This window comes from Asterias rubens, chromosome 5, assembly GCF_902459465.1.
Source record: "Asterias rubens chromosome 5, eAstRub1.3, whole genome shotgun sequence".
NCBI classification, from domain to species: Eukaryota; Metazoa; Echinodermata; class Asteroidea; order Forcipulatida; family Asteriidae; genus Asterias; species Asterias rubens.
In genome coordinates this window covers 13,553,166-13,575,453 of record NC_047066.1, presented here as the reverse complement: position 1 = coordinate 13,575,453, position 22,288 = coordinate 13,553,166, and the positions used below count along the sequence as shown (strand labels likewise).

Sequence of the window (22,288 nt, the reverse complement as noted above, 5' to 3'; positions counted from 1 at the left end):
GGATTTCTAACATTGTTAAAAAGATTGCATGAGTTACATGTAAAATAAAAAAAACATAGGATGCATTGGATTAGCTTCCCTGTGTCGACCCCACGGTGCTCACGTGGATTAACCCTGACAAGAGCTACATACAATCAATTGATCACTCACCCTCTCACCTTATAAGGGTTTACATGGTGCTACGGCGCATTTAGCATCCACAGCCAGGAACACTGGGGCGAAACCCTTCTCTTTTCGATAAGTGCACTGGGTTCTTTTACATGCGTTACACAACACATGGGACCAACGGCTTTACGTCCCATCCGAAGGACGAAGTAATGGTCAAGTGTCACAGCTGGGGATTCGAACCCACACTCTGCTGATCAGAAACACCAGAGGTTGAGTTCGGTGCTCTTAACCGCTCTGCCACGACACTTCCATAACATCTTATAAATGTTTCCTTTTTGACAAGCTCCTGCTCCTGGTATGGAAGATGATGGATTTGGAGACTTCCTCCAGGGCCCAACACCCCCACTGAACACCCCTCAGACACCCACCGCTGACCCCATCCTACCTCAGGGCCACCTGGCCTCCCACGTTGGTCAGCCATCTCCGCAACAACCTCCATCCCAGGATGAAGGATTTGGAGATTTCCTACAAGGACCGGCAGGGGAGGGAAACGGCAGATTGCAAGAGGTTGACCCGGGTGTGAGGATGCCACGCAAAGAAGGGAAGAAAGGTATTTATTTTGTTACGAATACAAAACTAATAATAATAAAATAACTGAGGATTAATTGAAGTGTGCATATGATCAAATTATCAATAAAACAAATGGTGTAAGAAGGGTAAATTTAGGTCGTATAAAGCCTCCTTGCCTGTGCTCTTGAAACTGGTACTTAATAACACCTCCACCAGCGTTAAGTGAGTTTTGTGACTGTCATTTTCAGTGCGCTCCCTTGAGACTATGTTGCTTGACTCGACTGACCTGAAAGCTTCCAGCAAGGCCCCAAACGCCTTTCATCAACGGAAACCCCTCCGGGAGTCCCAACCTGCTGCTGCGACTCCCACCTCCCAGTCCCAACGACAGCAGACATTTAATGCTCACCACAAAGCCAGACAGTGGTCCAGCGCCGAGAACTTCAACACGATGTTTGCGGCGCCAGACGCACACCCAGAGCAGAGTGGAGGAGGCCAGTCTGATTGTGGGCAGGCATTGGGTGCGGGCAGCTCCATTGTTGGCTCACAGGGTGGAGATGGAAAAGCCATTCCAGCATGGTGAGTGATGATATTCAGAAAAGTGTTTTAAGAGGAAAATAAGTTTCTACCTTCAGCACCCCTGAGTAAATTTCATCTTCAATGTTTTCTTTTTGTAGCTCCTTAACTCTTTCAGTGCCAAGGTCGTAAAATCTATGTTGTAAATGGTGTTCGAAGCTTTGCATGGTGTGGAGAATAAGAGTAACTATCAATATAAATATGAATAGTAAACTTGCGAGTTCAACCATGAGTAAAATTAATCTCTTTTGAAGGAGTGGTGGCTCTGAAAAGAGCCAACTTGGTCTTGACGTTTCAAACAACTACACTCTGCTCGTCTTCAGGAGAAAGAGAAATAGATTTTACTCATGGTTGTACCCGCAAGTTAACTATTCATATTTTTATTTATAGTTACTTTTGGAAGCACTTATTATCATACTCAAAAAGTGTCTTCAGTTGTACGACCCATGATATTCATATTATCAGGAAAGGGAAGTACCACTCAAGAAATACTATTGACTTGGGGATGAACCAAGGCAACACAAATTAGCAAGAAGTGGGACTCGAACCTTCGGAATAACATGCCGGTACTCCTGAAGTCATTGGTTTTGAGTCCCACTCTAGTCAAACCCAAATCAATTAAAAAAATTTACCCAGTCGGTTTCCCTTGTGGTTCGTAATAATTGATACTTTTCATTGATTCCGTCAAAAGGTGCATGAATGAGGCCAGCCTTCCGATCGTCTACCATCAGGTCCTGGAAGCATCCATCAGGGACAACGTCGTTGAGACCAACCTCCTGTACCCAATCCTCATGCTGTCCGGCTTGGACAAGCCCGTCCTGGGGCACATCTGGACTCTCGCTAACCAGACCATACCTGGCCAGCTCACCAGGCTGGAGCTCTACTTTGCCCTTGGGATGATAGCTCTTACTCAGGTAATAATAATATACCTAGGGGGAGCATGGCGCCTGCGTGCAGACTCGTGACAGCACGCGTTCGTTTCCAGTTTGTCACTTAAGGACCATAGATAGATTAAGAACGCGGTTACTCGCGTGCAGACTGGTGACACCAGGCGGTCATTTCAAATTTGTCACGGGCCTTTGCCCAATGGTTTAAGCAGTCCAGTGATTTTTAAACACATTACTTCAAAGTCAAATGTTTCTCCAAATGCCTTAATAATTATAATAATATCGAAGTCTTACATACACACACATCTTCCTAACAGGGTACTCAAGGCGCTTAGTATATGCAAACTTTCAGAAAGACAGGTTATTGAAGTGATGAATTCTGAGACCCAAATGTCACCTTATAAGGGTTTACAAGGTGCTACGACGCATTCAGCAGCCACAGCCAGGAACACCGGGCCAACTCCTTCTCTTTTCGATAAGTGTACTGGGTTCTTTTACATGCGTTACACAACACATGGGACCAGCGGCTTAACAACCCATCCGAAGGACAAAGCAATGGATAAGTGTCTTGCTTTAGGACACAAGTGTCACGGCTGGGGATTTGAACCCACACTCTGCTTTTCAGAAACACCAGAGTTTGAATTTGGTGCTCTTAACCGCTCGGCCATAAACATGAGAGTAGACAGTCATTTAATACAGCACTTGAATTTGAGAAAAAACACCTTAGACTATCTGAAGCAGCTGTAGGCTTCTAACCAATAGTTTTTATTACCATTAAATTTAAAAGTGATTACCAAATGTATACCTGTCCTTTTAAGGGTCTAACTGAATTTTGACATGCACACTGGCGCTTTATTTTCTGATTTCAGTAGAGAGTGTGTTTCAGTTTATATGGGTGCCTTAAATTGGCTTCCCTGGATCGACCCCGGTCTGCCCCGTGTGCGTTCGAATAGAATGACGTCATTCCAGGGGCCCACCTGGGTCAGCCCCAAGTGCCCTGCTTTTGGAGTGGGCCACTTGGGGCTGGCCCGAGGTGAATGATGTCACCACGATAGGGAGAGTGATCGATCAATTTAGCTCTTGTCACGTTCTCACCCGAGTGAGCACTGCAGGGTCGACCGAGGGAAGCTAATCGAACGCACCCTAAGAATGAACTATCAGACTAGAGGTGAATGATGTCACCACGATAGGGAGAGTGATCGATCGATTTAGCTCTTGTCACGTTCTCACCCGAGTGAGCACTGCAGGGTCGACCGAGGGAAGCTAATCGAACGCACCCTAAGAATGAAGAAAAAATTTTCTTGATCCTCTCAGAATGGACAACAGCCATCCGTCGAAGCACTGCACCATTGCAGGGAAGCACCATTACCAGTACTAACTCCCAAGGGGCAGTCAGGGCCCCAGACCATCCCACAGTCTATTGCCAAGCCTGCTACTGAGAAGGGGGCCATGAAGGGGCCAGATGAATTTATTCCATTTCAAGAGGCACCTAAGACAAAACCAAGTAAGTTTTTTTTATGAATGTTAGCCTAAAGGTTGTCCGATAGAGAATCCATAACTTCTTGAGTTTCAGGAAGTATTTAAGCCGAGTAATATGCCTGTGATTTTTGTTTTCACAGAACTCGGGGAAAGTACCGAGTATTCAGTGCTTACACACATCCGTGTTTATGAGTAAAACCAAAATTAATGTTCCCGAATCCCACCTGAGTGATATGCCTGTAATTTCTTTTTTTTTTTAGAACTCGGGGAAAGTACTGAGTAGTCGGTGCTAACACACATTGGTGTAAGGGGAAAGTACTGAGTATACAGTGCTAACACACATCGGTGTAAGGGGAAAGTACTGAGTATACAGTGCTAACACACATCGGTGTAAGGGGAAAGTACTGAGTACACAGTGCTAACACACATCGGTGTAAGGGGAAAGTACTGAGTATACAGTGCTACCACACATCGGTGTAAGGGGAAAGTACTGAGTATACAGTGCTAACACACATCGGTGTAAGGGGAAAGTACTGAGTATACAGTGCTAACACACATCGGTGTAAGGGGAAAGTACTGAGTATACAGTGCTACCACACATTGGTGTAAGGGGAAAGTACTGAGTATACAGTGCTTACACACATTGGTGTAAGGGGAAAGTACTGAGTATACAGTGCTACCACACATCGGTGTAAGGGGAAAGTACTGAGTATACAGTGCTTACACACATCGGTGTAAGGGGAAAGTACTGAGTATACAGTGCTAACACACATCGGTGTAAGGGGAAAGTACTGAGTATACAGTGCTAACACACATCGGTGTAAGGGGAAAGTACTGAGTATACAGTGCTAACACACATCGGTGTAAGGGGAAAGTACTGAGTATACAGTGCTAATACACATCGGTGTAAGGGGAAAGTACTGAGTATACAGTGCTACCACACATCGGTGTAAGGGGAAAGTACTGAGTATACAGTGCTAACACACATCGGTGTAAGGGGAAAGTACTGAGTATACAGTGCTAACACACATCGGTGTAAGGGGAAAGTACTGAGTATACAGTGCTAACACACATCGGTGTAAGGGGAAAGTACTGAGTATACAGTGCTAACACACATCGGTGTAAGGGGAAAGTACTGAGTATACAGTGCTAATACACATCGGTGTAAGGGGAAAGTACTGAGTATACAGTGCTAACACACATCGGTGTAAGGGGAAAGTACCGAGTATACAGTGCTAACACACATCGGTGTAAGGGGAAAGTACTGAGTATACAGTGCTAACACACATCGGTGTAAGGGGAAAGTACTGAGTATACAGTGCTAACACACATCGGTGTAAGGGGAAAATACTGAGTATGCAGTGCTAACACACATCGGTGTTAGGGGAAAGTACTGAGTATACAGTGCTAACACACATCGGTGTAAGGGGAAAGTACTGAGTATACAGTGCTAACACACATCGGTGTAAGGGGAAAGTACTGAGTATACAGTGCTAACACACATCGGTGTAAGGGGAAAGTACTGAGTATACAGTGCTAATACACATCGGTGTAAGGGGAAAGTACTGAGTATACAGTGCTAACACACATCGGTGTAAGGGGAAAGTACTGAGTATACAGTGCTACCACACATCGGTGTAAGGGGAAAGTACTGAGTATACAGTGCTACCACACATCGGTGTAAGGGGAAAGTACTGAGTAGTCAGTGCTAACACACATTGGTGTATATGGGTAAAACCAAACATTGAATATTCTTTATCCCCGATGCAAATTTTAACATCTATTAAAAACTCTGTACACATTCACCCTGGTACCCATTTCCTTAAGGCCAGTGATCCTGACTTCACAATAAGCTTGGGCGATATCGATTTATTTTATTCACGATATATCGCCGCCAATATATCGCGATATTCGATATCATCGCGATTAATTAAATTTGACATCATTAGTCTTCAAACTACAAGTGAAAGTTGTTCAAGAGACAGTCAGCATAAGAGAGGTGTTCTAATGACCTATTCTTCTGGTTTTACTCCAAACCTATGGGGGTGCAAGATGTCTCAGCTCGGAATACATCGTGATATTGCGATATTTAATCGATATCGATATTTCGATTAAAACCAAAGCGATCCGATATCGAAATTGTTTCCAAATTAATATCGCGATATTCGATAATATCGTGATATCGCCCAAGCTTAACTCACAAGCCGACTGCTGGTGTCAAATAGCCCTGAAGAGTAGGGGAAAAAAGTCACACTGTTTCCTGTTTGAAGATTCAATACCATGATTTGTTATGATTCAAAGTTGCTTTCATGTTAATATGTTTGCCCTAATATTCACATTACAAACAACCACCTGTGAAACTTTGTTGGTATTTGTTGTGTCAGTGAACTCAGTTACACATGACATGGCCTCATGAACTTTTGATCAGATAAGAAAGATCCTGTTGAAAACTGCTCAATCCCATAGAGTTATACATGTATTGAGGAACTAGAGGGCGCACAAGCCTAGATACGCGGCCCGTTGTGCGGCCATTTCCTAAGTTGACAAAGCAGCATTGCATAGCATTATCATAACACACACACACCAACATGTACATGTACTTCGTATTCAACGCGCGTACAACGAACTTACAAAATGGCGCGCGTGTCTCCTTGCAGTCCCGTTGCGTTTGTGCACGCAGCATCACCAGTGCGCCCTCTAGTTCTTATAATATATAACTCTATGCTCAATCCCAAGACGGTGAGTACAGACTCGAGTTTGTCATAGGCAAACTCAGGTTTGCTTTTAATGGGTGATTCGCGTAATATAGTTCTTTACAGGGCACTGTAAGTGCAGAATTATTAAAGGCATTGGACACTATTGGTAATTACTCAAAATAATTATTAGCATAAAACTTTACTTGGTTACAAGTAATGGGGAGCTGTTGATAGTATAAAACATTGTGAGAAACGGCTCACTCTGAAGTAACGTAGTTTTCGAGAAAGAAGTATAATTTTCCACGAATTTAATTTTGAGACCTCCGAATGAGATTTTGAGGTCTCGAAATTAAGCATCTGAAAGCACACAACTTTGTGTGACAAGAGTGTTTTTTCTTCCATTATTATCTCGCAACTTCGAAGACCGATTGAGCTCAAATGTTCACAGGTTTGTTATATTGTGCATATGTTGAGATACACCATGGGCCATGAAGTTGAGCCTTCTTGGAGCTCATTCTTATACCATATTTCCCCCTCCTCTCTCAGACACAAAGATTACACAGCATGTGTTAGAACCGTCCGATTCTAAACCAAGCAGCGGATCAAGCTCTAAGTGGGGTTCGTCTGTCACCGTTAAGACCCGCAAGTCTTTGGAGGATGACGATACGGACCGACAACTCGGCATGGACTCAAGCCTGAAGTTTCCCAAAGAAGGTAGGTATCAACAAGCCAATCTAGTGGGGCTTCAGAAAAAGATTGTTTGTAGCTAAATGTAAATGTAAACAAAATCTCTCATGACTTGTGCTGTAATTCACCAGAAAAACTCTCTTTCCTTTGTGATAGTTGCCATTACCTTTCTATTGTTGTCATCTTTCAATTGTGGCCTAGATCTCTCTACTTTGTTGTCGCTGGCCAAGTATTTCAAGATACAATTGACTCGATGGAAAATCCAATTATAACAAAAACAATTTTTTTTTTAATTTTGAGATATCTATCATGTGCTGTTCATTTAGTTTGCCAACTAAGCCAGAAGCACCAGATCAAGTAATTTTGGGGTTATTGCTTCAAATTTGTTCTCTTTGCCACAAACTCTACAGATTTTAACCAATGCAGTCTGTTTGCATACTTAGTAAGGTATTACTAACTTTCTTCACATTAAACCCTTCCTTTGTCTACTATCCCACCGCTGCCACCGAATGCAGAGGAGAACTGCTATATCTTTTCAGGCTCTCCGGCGGACTCCTCGAGTGAAAGGAGCTCCCCACTTGTCTGGGACCCAAACTCCATTTATGATAAGCTTACCTGTCGCTCACAGGAGTCTGTCTCCTCGGGTTCACTGTCAGGTTTGTTTTGTTTGAGCAGGGAAGGCATTCCCAACCCAGTTTGTCACCACCTCCTGATCCTCGCTGGTGTGAACCTCCTAGACCCTCTCAGTGCTTATTTAGTACTGTGTTGTCTTTGCATCACTTGTACATGCGGGCGTAGTTGTCTTTTACAAGCTATATCACCCCTGATCATTATGACACTTGATCAACCCTGATCATTACGTTATGCATGTTTCTATTCTTTTTTTTAAGGTGATTATACTGTTTTGCATGTACTTTTTCACATCCCTGCTAAATTTTCTTATCTTGTATCTTAAGATAAGAAAAATATCCTTTTCCTTTTCATTGTGACATTGGTTTTTCATCAAACTAGTTTGTCAGAACACCGTGGGTTTGTGTGTCTGGGATAGTTATGGGCATCTTGACACTTGTATCGCATTTTCAAACACTCGCATTCAGTGCAAAAATATCTGATCTCAGATAAAGTGGTGAGCCAGTATAATGAGAATTAAACCAGTCAGTTTTATTTAGATGCAGTGGACAGTATTGGCAATTACTCAAAATAATTATTAACATAAAACCTTACTTGGTAATGAGTAATGGGGAGAGGTTGATATTATAAAATATTGTGAGAAACAGCTCCGACTGAAGTAACACAGTTTTTGAGAAAGAAGTTTTCCATGAATTTGATTTATGCATATGTTGAGATACACCAAGTGAGAAGACTGGTTTTTGACAATAACCAATAGTGTCTAGTGTCTTTAAAAAACTGAGCACATGAAGTAAAATTGCCAGAAAGTGGTTTCAATTTTTTTTCACTGACACGACATTCTTGATGTTTTGCCGGCTTTTATTCTCTCTAATTTTGTGCTGCAGACAATCAACTAGATTATTTTTCAATAGCCTAAAAAAAAAAACATCTGAAAGCCTTTACCATGATTAGGTCAGCCCTTGCACTGAGTACTATTTTCCTGCTTTTGTTCATCGGTAAAATATCACGCCTGATGTTCTGCTCCACTGGCTTAAATGTTACTTAAATTGCTGTCTTTGAAATTCGCGGATGGTAGGATACATCTAGTGATTAGTTTGGTTGTAATTTTGGTAGTTGTTTTAATAGTAAACTGGTGTTTGCATGTTTGTTTTGCTTTGCATGTACAGTGCATTTATATGTTCTCCCATTTAAGCACAACCTAGTTGGTGTACGTTCTCACCACGCCATTTTTTTCCCGCGAATGCCAAGCTCGATCATAACCCCTGGAAGCATGACTTTGAATAGCCAAGTATTTTTTATATTTTCATTAGTCCTGTGGTTGATCCATTCTGTGTTGGAAATGTATGCCGAGTGCGCAAACAAAAGAGCCATCACAGAGCAACTGGTTCCCTGCCATTCTTCCTTTATATTGTCACATGTTTAACTGCATGTAGTTTAGGGTGACCTCGTAAAAACGTAAATCATTTGAAGTGGATTGCGCCAAAATATTTCCTTTTTTGCACATGCGTTCTATGCGGCCTACAAGCGCCATCAAAAGTGATTTGACGATCAACGAGGTTCCCGTCAAAGGGTTAGTGATAACATGTGTCTATTGACCCCTTGCAAGCGCCTCACACATGGTAACTGATGCCTCTCTCACCATTCAATTCAATTCAATTCAATTCAATTCAATTCAATTCAATTTTATTTGTCCTACCATGGAGGAAATTCATTTTGAATACATGCAATAGAAACAAAATTAATAAAGCACAATCATAAATAAACTACTGGAAAAACGCAATACTAATTAATGTTGGTGGTCAATAGGTTTAGGTGTAAATGCCGCGTCACCTAAAATGCGCATTTCTCTGAATATTACCTGTTGACATTGACCACCAAAATGGCGCATCCAAGATTATTCTGATGACGACGTCAGGTGAAGTGGGTCAATACGGTGGGCTGCTGATAGTAACCCACACATGAACATAGTCTGGTCCCATCTTGGTCATGACAGTTACTATTCATGGTTGCTAAAATGCACTTGGGGAACCAAAGATCCATGTAGTAGCACGCTGTATTTTTCTGTTAGTTAAATTCAGGCACGTAATTGCTCATGATAGTTTCCTGCTTTTAGGATTTTTTCTTTCAAAAACCTCCTTTTAAAAGCCTTTACATTTTCTTGAAAGAAGTAAAGCAATCACCAAAGGGAGAAATAAATAGTCAACATTGGATCCAAACGTGTAGTTTTATTGTTCTATGCACAGAGTCTATAAACCTCCTGAAATGGCCTTCTTGGAGGTTTCGGGTCAAGAATAAAGGGGAACCCAGGCCTGCAAGTAATTTGTCAGGAAATTTCACATTCCTCAAACCCCATCCCTGTAAAGTGTGTGTTTGACTTGTTGATTTATAATAGCGAAAGAAGTAGATAATTGCTTTGTATTGCACCCTCAAGGCCTGATGCTTTGTTTTTTGAAAGGGCAAGGGCACCAAGGCGTTTTCTTCTTGGTAACGGGCTCCTCCATGGAGAAGTGGTAAATTTCTATTGAAACATTCTAGGGGCACCATAGACTTGTGGACAAATCGTTAATGGTCTGTCGTGGTGATAGTCGAGTCATGGTCGTGGTGTAATGAATGATTCAGGTCTCCGCAATCGAATACCGCGTTGCAAGATCACTGCTCTTGCCTGAAACTGCTGGCTGTCGACTACATCTCCTCCGTTAAGTGAGACTGCACAGCGCGAGAGCAGTAGGCTCATAGGGGACAGCAGTCTCGCGAGAACATCGCCAGTGTCGCGGGAATCGCTGAGAGAGTCGGAACGCTATCACCGCAACAGACATTTAACGCCTTGTCCACAAGTCCACGAGGCAATGAATAAGGGCAGTGGAGGAAATTGCCTCCATTGTCTTGATGAAGTATCAGGCCTGACTGACCCTTCCATGTAGCTGTAGATGAGACTCGTAGGTCAAAAACAAACTAAATTATGACTGTGGCACTATACAGCTTTTATGAGCTTAGGCTCCAACCAGAGCTTCGTCCGCCATTTTGAAAATGTACACTTTCGGTACGGGACTTCAAACTGGCAGATGGTTGCTAAGCCAAAGCCTACGCTTTGGTTTCAAAACTGGTCAAAGTGGGTTTTTGTTTTACTCTCATACACTCACTAAATTATCTGAAACATGCACTTTTCTAGAAATTATTTCATATACTTTTTTAGCGAGTTATTATAATACTAAAATATCTTTGTAATTATTGGTCTCATAATTTTAATTTCTTCCGCTCTGTTTTATAGATCGAACGCCAATAGAAGAAGATGATGATGATGATGATGATGATGATTTTAATGATTTCAAATCAGCCCCAGGGCCATCCAAGATGAGCGGTTCTTCATCTCTTGGTGCCTTCCCGTCCATCGCACCTCCTCGAGGCATCAACAGCGGACCACTGAATTCCACCATCTCAGCAACTTCTAAACAGAGCAGGTTCGCATCGTCGGGAATGCGGTCACTTGATTCCCCGCTCGACGGGAAGTCCAGGTCTTCGTACTCGAGCGAGGAGCAGCAGAAGATCGACCTCTTCCAGATGGACTTTGAGAAGGTGTTTCCGAAGGTCGGGAAGAAAGGCAGCAGCTCGAAAGAGTTTGGGGGCTTCCAGAGTGTGACGGCAAATGTCTCTCCGACGGTACCAGAAGACGAAGAGTTTGGAGACTTTGCACAGTTTAGGCACTCTGCATCAGAGTCTGACCTGATGGGGATGCAGCCTACTAACGGAGATAAGTATGCGGTGTTTCGGGACCTACTCGGCGGGGACTCTGCAACTTCAGGACAGGAAACCAAACAGATGAAGTCAACGGAGATAACGGAAGGGGACGAGTTTGATGACTTCAAGAAAGCTGAGCCAGCAAAAGAGGAGTCTTCAACAGGTGGATCTGATTCCATGGCAGCCTTCAAAGAGGCCACTCAGATGCCACCAAGCTTCACTGCTAACTTCCAGGATGCTTACCCTAACACAGCCCCGCAGGCTTCATTATTTGGACCGTCGCCATCACTGCCATCAATCAACCTAAGTCCTAGCTTACCAGAGGAGGAAGATGGGTTTGCTGATTTCAAACAGGCGATGCCAATGCCCTCGAGCGCTTCAGACGTTAACAACCTAAAGTCTGACTCCGTCAGCACAAGCTCCTCTGAAGGAAAGTACAACGTACTCCGAGGCTTAGGTAGCCTGGATGATCCATGTCCACCAGATGATGAGTTTGGTGACTTCAAGACAACTCAACACAGTATGACAGACTCTCTGAGTGCGTTCAGCATCAAATCAATCGATGAAAACACCCTTGGAGGAATGAAGAAACCAATGTCGGCAAGCGATCTGTACGGCATGGAATTTGATGCTCTAGGTTCCATCAACAGCGCAACAGAGCCCATGGCGATGCTGAATCTTGAAGATGCCTCGGAGAATGATCGCAGTGACATCCTAGAGACCACACCTACCAACCCTGTAGACCATTCCTTCCCGCCGGCGGCACCCCCCAACGCATTTCATTCAATGCAGAATAGCGGGATCGCTAAACTAGACTCCATCGACAGGCTTGATTTAAAGACCTTTGAACTTGACCTGACCCTTGGGAACCTCGGTGAGATGGAGAGCAAAGATCGAGGGGATTCCTTCGGGGAGTTCAGCAGCGCCCCCGTGGACATGACGAGTCCCAATGAGAACGGGAATCTTTTTAAAGGTAGGGACACAAGTATATCACTTGATATTTAGTATTAAAAAGCCGCATTCCCTTAGAGTGACCCCTTGCATGGCTGCCATTTCCCAGGTTGTATGGTAAACTTGGGTGTGACCCCTAGCCACACGGGCTTCTGACTGGCATCCCCGAACAAAGATAGTGCCGGACATAGGGAGACCGCCAACATCTGGTTGTATAGCTCAGTTGCTAGAGCACCGATACAGTAATCCAGTTGGTTCATGTCCCACTCCAGTTATTTTCTCTTTGTTCAAACCAAAAACTACCTTATAATTATTATCCAGTCAGTTTCCTTCGTAGTTTATAACTTGATATTTTTATTATTTTTTTTGCGAAATTTCAGATCCCTCTGGGCCTCTGCCTCCGTCCTATGGTGTGTCATCGGTTCCTCTGGTTCCTAGCGGGTCCAGCACGATCGCCGACAGATATTCAGAAGTAGTAGGAGATGTGGATGTAAGTTTGTCTTTGGATTTCTTCTGCCACACTTATTCCAGGTAGTTTAATTATCTCTAATAATATAATAGGTCTGATATAGCGCTTTATCACACCCCTAGGGGCGTATCAAAGTATGAGACCTATTCCTTTGTGAAGGCCTAGTCACACTGCAGCGATAACGATAAGGACGCAAAGGATAGCATTCTATTGGTGGAATTGCTCCTTGCAGAATACGCCCAGGCTTAATCAACCAATCGAGGGCGTGCATTTTTAACTTTATCGTTTTCGTTCTTGTTATTGAGGCTCGTATGACCGGGCCTTTAAGACCATGTAATGGTTTACAAGGTGCTGTGGCGCTTAATGCTGCCAATCAGAACCCTTCTACTCTTAACAATATGTGCACTGGGTTATTTTACATGCATTTCTCATCAATAATTATGAAGTGTCTTGCTCAAGGACACAAGGGTCATGACCGGGACACAAACCCGCACATTCTGCTGAACAGAACCGCTCCATTCACTGTTTAAACACCATATCAACCTCTACCCTTGCAGTTAAGTGGCTTGCTCAAGGACACAAGTGTCATGAATGAGATTTGAACCCACACCATGATGACTATAAACCACCAGAACTTTAATACCACACTTTAAACTGCTCGGACATACATGTCGCATTACTCATCTGCTTACTAGAACCTCCGGCAAGCTAGGGTGCCTTTTTCTTCCCTTACAGTTTGCAGTGTTTATGAAACATTAACTTACACCAATCCGGGCGTGCAAGTGTTGAGCATTGCCATTTCCTGCGGTGTCTTCAGTGCCTAGACTATACACAAAGAAACTGCAGTTGTTACATTTTGTCAATAGAGGGCGCTACCAATTTTGTTTTGTCGGATTGGTCTATACTTAGGCCGTGACTGAAATGGCGTCTACGGCTCGGCTACGGCTAGATTTAACGCATCATCATGCGTTGAAGTAAAGGACATCCTGAACAACACCCTTAGCAACAGTCAGAGCCATAGCTGTAGCTGCCAATTCGGATACGGCCTAAAGGCCCGGTCCCACTGCAGCGATAACGAGAACGATAACGATGCAAAGATAACACGTTCTATTGGTTGAATTGCTCCACGCAGAATACGCACACGCTCATTCAACCAATAGAGTGCGTTCTCTTGGTGTCGTTATCGTTATCGTTCTCGTTCTCACTGCAGTGGGACCGGTTCTTTTTAAAAGGCTTACTCAATAAAAGCTCTGTATATGTTTGGTTTTAACTCTGAAAATTGCATTAAAAGCTTACTGGGTAAGAAGTGCAGCAGCTTTGGAAAGTATAATGCATATTAAGAAACTTTTACTTCTAGAGTACTGTCGTCATGGTAAACAAATATCACTTTTTATCCTCAAAAATTTGAATCTGAGAATATCTAAAAAGTACTACCACTTATTGAATAGTTTCACTGGAGTCAACACATGACAAATACAGAACTGTATGGTAAGAAACCAAAACTATCCACTAAAGAAAAAACAGCATCGTCTGAGATTCGCAGGGCACTCTTACAGAAACGCCAAACAACCTGTCTCTCAGCTTATCACCTGGTCACCAAAACATAGAAGGAGAAACCGGGAAAGACAGAAGCTCAACTGTACAGATGTATTTGCTAGGGACATCGGGGTGCTTCCAGCTGATCTTCCCAACCTAATGAGAGATAGACAGGGATGGGCAAGTCTCAACATGATTCCGACCTCGGTCGACTAGAGAGAGAGAGTGAGATTGGAACAAACAATGGGTTCCAAATACCAAACGTGTCAACCCCTTGAAGCAGAAAACCTAGGCTTTATTAAATTGTCCCACTGGTGTGAAATGTCACGCTCTTTCCTTTTTTTTTCTTCTCAGGATGAAAACCGCCATGCCAGCGAGTGGCAGCGGTGTTTGCAGAATTGCTACGAGTCTATCAAGAAAGCCAATAATGTCTTCAATAACATCAGCAGTTCCTCCGTCTGCAACGAAGTTATCAAGTCCTCAGAGGGAGGGGAATACCTCACAGGTAATAGTTTGTCTTTCTTGGTAATTACTTGAAATAAGTATTAACAGATTTGTTTTTGTATGCATATGTTGGGATGCAACCACATGAGAATACTGGTCTTTGAAAATTACCAAACAGTCACAACTCTCCACTGCTTGTTACCAAGTACGTTTTTATGCTAACCATTACTTTGAGTAGTTACCAATAGTGTCCAGTGCCTTTAAAGCTTCAAATCTGTAGAGAAAGTTAACATTGTGAAAGAAGAGCCTCTAAAAGGAATACTTCTAAAGGGATTTACCTTTAGTATTAGTTAGTACCTCGCAGGTAGAATTTTGAGGGGAGTACCCAGAAGGTAACATTCTGAATAGGGGAATAACTAAGAAAAATACATTCATAAATACCTCAGACAGTTTTGCTATTCCTTTTGGTGGAGAGCGCGTCACGTGGTTGTGTATAAACCTTTGTTTATGACCAGTAAAAAGTGTTGAAACATGGGCGTGACACGCAAGCTTGCACCTGTGCTTATAAGACAGTTTCTTCACTCCTATTTGTCGAGAGCAACGGCCGGGACAGTTGTGCCACATCACGCGATATGCCCGACACGCACAGCAATCCCTTATAAGGAGTTGTTTACCCGATCGGGCCGAGGGCCTTACCATTTCATAGCTGGAGGGGGGTGTGTGTTGAAAGAAATCATTGAGCAATTAAAATGTTGGCATTTATTTTACTTTTTGATAATTTACCTCGACTTAGTCTCGGCAAAATTATCAAGAACCAGGCCTCATTGGGATTAAACAGTTAGTTGAAAACCTCTTCACCACACATTGATTCCCTTTTTTAAAGGCAGTGGACACTATTGGTAATTACTCAAAATAATTGTTAGCATAAAACCTTTCTTGGTATCAAGCAGTGGAGAGCTGTTAATAGTACTAAAACATTGTGAGAAATGGCTCCCGATGAAGAAATGTAGTTTTCGGGAAAGAATTTTCCACGAATTTGATTTCGAGACCTCAGAATTAGATTTTGAGGTATCGAAATCAAGCATCTGAAAGCACACAATTTCGTGTTACAAGGGTGTTTTTTCCTTTCATTATTATCTTGCAACTTCGACGACCAATTGAGCTCAAATTTTCACATGTTTTTTATTTTATGCATACATGTACATATGTTGAGATACACCGAGTGAGAAGTCTTGTCTTTGACAATTACCAATAGTGTCCAGTGCCTTTAAACAACAAAACTTGTTTTTGATTTTTGATTTTCTAACAAAGTTTTTGTTTATTGTCATTTTTAGCGGTGATTGAAATATACCGAGTGGCTTGTCGGATTGTAACGTCAATGAACGCCATGGGTAAGTCCCAGATTGATGTAACTGTGGACAATCTATACTCTGCAGCATCAATAAATTTGTCTGGCGCAGTCAAGCCTAGCTTCATTGGCTGGTTTTCTCTTACTCAAACATTTGTGCAAATTTTCAACCAATCAGCTGCTGAATTCCTCTTTTTATATTTTCACTTGGGCATTCAACCTTGAAAAAAAAAAACACTGTAAAAGAATTTTGTAATTTTCTCCTGATTTTGAGTGACATAGTGAGCTGAAAATACCCTGTACAAAGTAAACATGAAACGTCCTTCCTTGTCTTATCTCCGTGGGCTTCTTGGCTGGTATAGTGTTTGGTTTTCACAACCAGAATAAATTAAACCAAATTAAATTGAAAGTTGTCCCATTCAAACAATCAATTCAGGAAATGATTTAAGGATTACTACCAGGGAGCTGATTAAAGGAATGTGACACCCGCTTCAGACAGGCGCTCCAGAGTCGCGCCCAACCAAATAGATAGGAGCGACTCTGGGTCGACCCAATTCAATTTTTTGTTTCAGACTGGCGAACTTAACATTACATTTACAGTAGGTTCGGCTCATGACAAGATCAACGTCTGACACCAAGGCGCTCCAGAGTTGTGCTTAACAACTGCAGCAGCCGATCTTTCGACTTCTAGCGCGTCGCTCCAACCGTTTCTGACGTCAGACTTTTCATGCACTTCATTCAATGATTTAGTTTGGCGTGACACTGAAACGCCTGTCTGAAACGTGTGTTGTTGACCGAATGACGTCGGCAGTAGTTTGATACGGTTATTGTGCAATGCACTTTATAAGAACTAGCTATTATTATTATTATTATGAACAGGTGTGGATACAGCTGATCTACAGAGACTCGAAAAGGACATTGAGCTGATGTGGAATAATCTCTCTGCCTTTCTGGCATCCAGTACTATTGTGGTAAGTAAAATACGGTCAGCGATGTCTTCTTTAAAGGGTCTATGTAACTTTTGTTGGACAAAAAACACAATGTCCACAGATTTACACTAAACTTACACAGTTTGAAGATAATGATAGTAGAAAGCTTTCCTGGAAATATTGCGTGCTGAGGTGCTGTAGCTTTTGGGAAATGGCTAAAACAATGTCACGAAAATAATTTTCGTCTCATGAGACGAAAATTATTTTAATCATTTACAAACATATTTTCATGACATTGTTTTACTCATTTCTCAAAAACTACAGCACCTCAGTAAGTAATATTTGAAGGGAAGCTTTCCACTATCATTATCTTCAAACCCTGTAAGTTTAATGTAAATCTATGGACGTTTTGAAAAGGTACCCAAATCCTTTAAGGCTGCATACTTTATAATTGTTTATATAACACCCAATCAGATCCTTGCCATTTGATTGGAGGATTGTCCGTCACGTGTTAGCAAATAAAAGTACTATTGCACGCTACGTCACTCACTGTGCATTTTTTCGTTCCATTTGAGTACTATTGCACTGTGAGTAAAAACATCACTGCGTGCGCGTCTTTAGTAATAGGCACATATTTCGTCGTCAGCGTGTCTCAAAACAGAAGCTTTGCTTGTTTTGAAATTTGTATCCTCCAATCAAAATGGAAAAAAGATCTACTTGGATGTTATAACAAAAAATAATAATAATGGATGTTTTTCATTCATGCAATAGTGCAAATATTTTCATTTGTTGAAAGATAGAATGTTCCATTCAACTCGGCTCCGCCTCGTTGAATAGAACATTCCATCTTTCAACTCATGAACATATTCGCACCGTTACATTCATTATTTGTATACTAATACTACATGTAGATTGTTAATGCTAAATACTCCAGAAATTAGTGACCCGAAAAACTTACTTGATGAGAGGCACTGCAGCTGTTGATAGTAGAAAACTATTTTAAGACCGGTTTTGAATCTGAGAAACTGTTCATGCGTGATACGTTTTCTCAGATTTCTGAGGGTTGGTTTTCATTTGCTGCAAATGCTGCTACAAAACATCAACTTGGACTAATCAAAACACAGATATGGTGAGCTTATGTCACTGCATGCTTAATATCCAATGGAATCATTGTATCCAATGTAGTCACTGGTTCTGTAAAACCAAAACCTGTCTTCATCCTTGCGGATAAAAAGACCGGGGACCAGACCACAAAAAGCAGTGTTGTAACCAAGTAATTTTTCAAGTCAAGTCAAGTTGCAAGTCATCTTTGCTCAAGTCAAGTCACAAGTTAAATTTGGTCAAGTCAAGTCACAAGTAATTTTTCCCAAAGTCAAGTCAAGTCTCAAGTCTATTAATTTTGGTTTTTACCCAAACACCGATGTGTGTTAGCACTGTATACTCAGTACTTTCCCCGAGTCCTGTGAAAAAATATCACAGGCATATTACTCGGGTGGGATTCGAACCCACGACCCTTGCAATTCTAGAGCAGTGTCTTACCAACTAGACTACCGACATTGCCCGGCAGCTAGAGGCAGTTCGAATCCTATCTTTTGGCAGCGGTAACCGCAACGATAATAAGAGATGTTAAATTTTTATCGAGGATAAGGAATATTAATTTTGGTTAATTTTAACAAATTTTGCGAATTAAACATCTATTATATAAATCTCAAGTAATTTTTCCACAAGTCAAATCAAGTCGCAAGTCAATGAAATTAGCGACTCAAGTCTGGTTTGAGTCAACAACACTGACCAAAAAAGATCTCTCCTGAGCAAACTATAGAGGGCGCTCTGTATTGTGAATCACCCGTTTGTTCTCTCTTTGTAGCCAGCTGCAGGTTCCTTCGTCTTCAAGACGGCCATCCTTCGACCGGAACCGACCAACAACGATCGAGCTTGTGGGGTTTGTCTCCTCAGTGTAGACGCTCGGAGTAAAGCATTTGATCACTCAAAGGACAACCACAAGCTGAGCTATGGAGGCAGGCAGTACCACGCAACTTGTGCTAACCTCTGGGTTAACATGGTTGATTCCATTCTGCCTGCTCTACCACTCAACAGGTTACTTTAAGGACTGTACCATTGGGTAGAGGTAGGATTTTTACTATCTGGGGTGGATAGGATATATTGTGTATTACCCAGTGAACCAGGTCCACCTCCGGGTCAACATGGTTGATTCCACTCTGCCTGCTGTACCACTCAACAGGTTACTTTAAGGACTGTACCATTGAGTAGAGGTAGGATTTTTACTACTTGGGGTGGATATGATTTATTTTGTACTACTTGGTGAAACATCTAGAGTAATATAAGCCAGTGAAAGAGAATTGTTCTGGTTATGTTGGAAGGCAGTGACTATGGTCCACCTCTGGGTCAACATGGTTGATTCCACTCTGCCTGCTCTACCACTCAACAGGTTACTTTAAGGACTGTGTCATTGGGTAGAGTAACAATTTTTCTTGGTATATGGTGGTGGATGTGATTTATTTTGTATTACCCAGTGAAACATCCAGAGTTAAATGTATTATAAGCCAGTGAAAGCGCATTTTTTCAGTTATGTTGGAATGCAGTGACTATTGTCCACCTCTGGGTCAACATGATTGAGTCTGTCCTGCTGGCTCTACCACTCAACGAGCTGCTTCAACTGTGCCACTGTGCAGATGTAGGATTTGAAGTAGTTCTGCTTGTGGGCGTGCGTTCTTCCTGTTACCGGGTACTCTTCGATTACACATTTAGCCCAGAAATTTGGCACTTGCACAGTAAATGGTGATCGTGAGCGCGAATTTGGCGGTAAGCAGAGCCATGAAATTGGGCCCTGTTATCATTTGGGTACACAGATGTAAAAGTATGACATGAAAAAATTTTGTGCGCATTCTGAATCCCTCAGTCAGCAGTCTCTTGGTTTAATTTCTATTCATAGACCTATACCATTATAAAGTTCACTGAGAATTAATGTGGAGGAAATAATTTAGTCTGGCTCTTGCTTTTAGTTATAAAAATTCAGTAGTCATTGTTGCAAGTATACACTGGGACCGTGACAAAGATTGCAGCAAGACCTACACCGTGTCCAAAACGTAGACTTCGGCTACAGCTACGGCTAGATCAGGGCCCAATTTCATAGAGCTGCTAAGCACAAAAATTTGCTTAGCACGAACTTTCTTCCTTGATAAAAACAGGATTACCAACAAACTTTCCATTTGTTGCATATTTCTTGTTACTGGTATTCAGCTGTTGTTTGCTTATCTTGAAAATCACGTGAAAATTTGGTTGGTAATCCTGTTTTTATCAAGGAAAAAATGTCATGCTAAGCAAATTTTTGTGCTTAGCAGCTCTATGAAATTGGGCCCAGCTCATCTGTCAGTGTTGAAGGATAGGCAGACGCGCCCGATCTAGCCGTGGCCTAGGCCACATTGTCAACTGTACTAAACGTTTAAGTGTTATTGACCAATGTAAGCCCATATTTTGTAGAAGATGTAAAAAATTGTTGAATTTGTCTTTGCAGTTTTTATGTACTCACTTCTTGAGAATATACAGTAGTTATAATTTACAGGTCTCGTAAAGTGGTTTGTTACACCGGAAGGAACTGTCACAGAGCTGGTTAGTGGAAAATAGTGTTAGCTGTTGAAAATTGCTTACCAACCAAAAGGACCCGTGGTATAAATGCGAAAAAAATAGGTAGTGGATTGGCATTTGGACCCTACCCTCCGAGGCTAAATCATCCTAGTTGAGCCTTTGAGAAAGACGCTGCTAGGGTCAAAATCTCCGGCCACCAACTTTTTTTGTTTGCGGTTATTTTTCATGACGGGTTTATGAGCTACTAGGAGCTAGGTAAGAGTTATGAGACCCATGTCTATAGCACCATAAGTGTTTACAAGGTCATATGGTGCATTCTGCAACCAACCAAGTTCTTTTGCCTGTGTGCACAACACACGGGACATATGGCCCTATGTCCCATCAAAAAAGGACACAGTAATAATAGTTAAAGACACTGGACACCTTTGGTAATTGTCAAAGACCAGTATTCTCACTTGGTGTATCCCAACCTATGCATAAAAATTAAAAATCTGTGAAAATTTTTACTCAATTGGTCATCGGAGTTGCAAGAGAATAAGGAAGAAAGGAAACCACCCTTGTTGCACAAATGTGTGTGCATTCAGATTCCTAATAAAGGCTTTAGGCCTGAAGTCTTTTAATATTTGAGTGAGTACCGTTTCTCTCAACAGCTCTCCGTTGCCTGTTACGAAGTCAGTTTTTATGCTAACAATTTTGTTGAGTAATAACCAATAGTGTCCACTATTGATAATTACTCAAAATAATTACTATCATAAAACCTTTCTTGATTACTAGTAATGGGGAGAGGTTGATAGTATAAACCATTGTGAGAATTGGCTCCCTCTGAAGTGAAGTAGTTTTCGAGAAAGAAGTGATTTTCCGCAAATTTGATTTTGAGACCTCAGTTTTAGAATTTGAGGTGTCGAAATCAAGCATCTGAAAGCACACAACTTCGTGTGACAAGGGTGTTCTTTTCTTTCATTATTATCTCTCAACTTCGACGACCAATTGAGCTCAAATTTTCACAGGTTTGTTATTTTATGCATATGTTGAGATACACCAACTGTGAAGACAAGTCTTTGACAATTACCAATAGTGTCCAGTGTCAAAAGCGGAACTTGAACCAAATTACCAATATTTTATTCGGATTCTGATTTGGATATTGGATTTGTTAAAATTTGAGATTTGTTAAAGTTATAAGGTAATTGTATAAACTCATGGCTGTTTCTGATCACGTTTAAAACTTTTGTTCTGCTTATAACAGCCACATGTATGTATTACGTGTGATGTAAAACCATTATGTAGTGTAATTTGTATTTTAAGGTTTATTCAAATTTAGGAATATTTAAGACGTAAAAATTAGTGTATTTTTTATGATGGCAGTGCTGTGTATATAGATTTGCTGAATTACCATGTGCAATAGTTGGTGTATATAATCATTGCAATGATATTGAAGTACTAACCTAATCATTCGCATATTAAAAACTGTATGTGTAATTACAATAGAAATTACACTGTGTTCTGTTGTGGGTTTTTTTTTTTGCACTGGACTGAAAATGATTGGTTGTGAAAATGTCACTGGCAAGCAAGTTCTCAAAGAACAATTCTAGACCTGAGCTGGCTTGTCAAACTATTGATACCAATAAAACAAGTCACTCTAT

General features: G+C 41.6%; 1 protein-coding gene across 5 annotated transcripts in view; it reads left to right on the top strand.

Annotated features, from left to right (window-relative positions):
- The window catches only part of LOC117290561 (synergin gamma-like), a 29,416-nt gene extending 9,212 nt beyond the window's left edge, over positions 1 to 20,204 (top strand). For 4 of the 5 annotated variants that reach the window (XM_033772004.1, XM_033772003.1, XM_033772001.1 and 1 more), the window contains 12 exons: positions 452 to 718; positions 927 to 1,254; positions 1,943 to 2,165; positions 3,453 to 3,642; positions 6,860 to 7,027; positions 7,516 to 7,656; positions 10,899 to 12,338; positions 12,697 to 12,806; positions 14,676 to 14,826; positions 16,100 to 16,156; positions 16,993 to 17,084; positions 18,910 to 20,204. In XM_033772004.1, coding sequence (XP_033627895.1) covers positions 452 to 718; positions 927 to 1,254; positions 1,943 to 2,165; positions 3,453 to 3,642; positions 6,860 to 7,027; positions 7,516 to 7,656; positions 10,899 to 12,338; positions 12,697 to 12,806; positions 14,676 to 14,826; positions 16,100 to 16,156; positions 16,993 to 17,084; positions 18,910 to 19,149 — 3,407 coding nt within the window. In that variant the 3' untranslated portion in view covers positions 19,150 to 20,204. The remainder of the gene's footprint in view (positions 1 to 451; positions 719 to 926; positions 1,255 to 1,942; positions 2,166 to 3,452; positions 3,643 to 6,859; positions 7,028 to 7,515; positions 7,657 to 10,898; positions 12,339 to 12,696; positions 12,807 to 14,675; positions 14,827 to 16,099; positions 16,157 to 16,992; positions 17,085 to 18,909) is intronic. The other variant, XM_033772006.1, reaches the window with a different exon arrangement.
- The last annotated feature ends 2,084 nt before the right edge of the window (positions 20,205 to 22,288 follow it).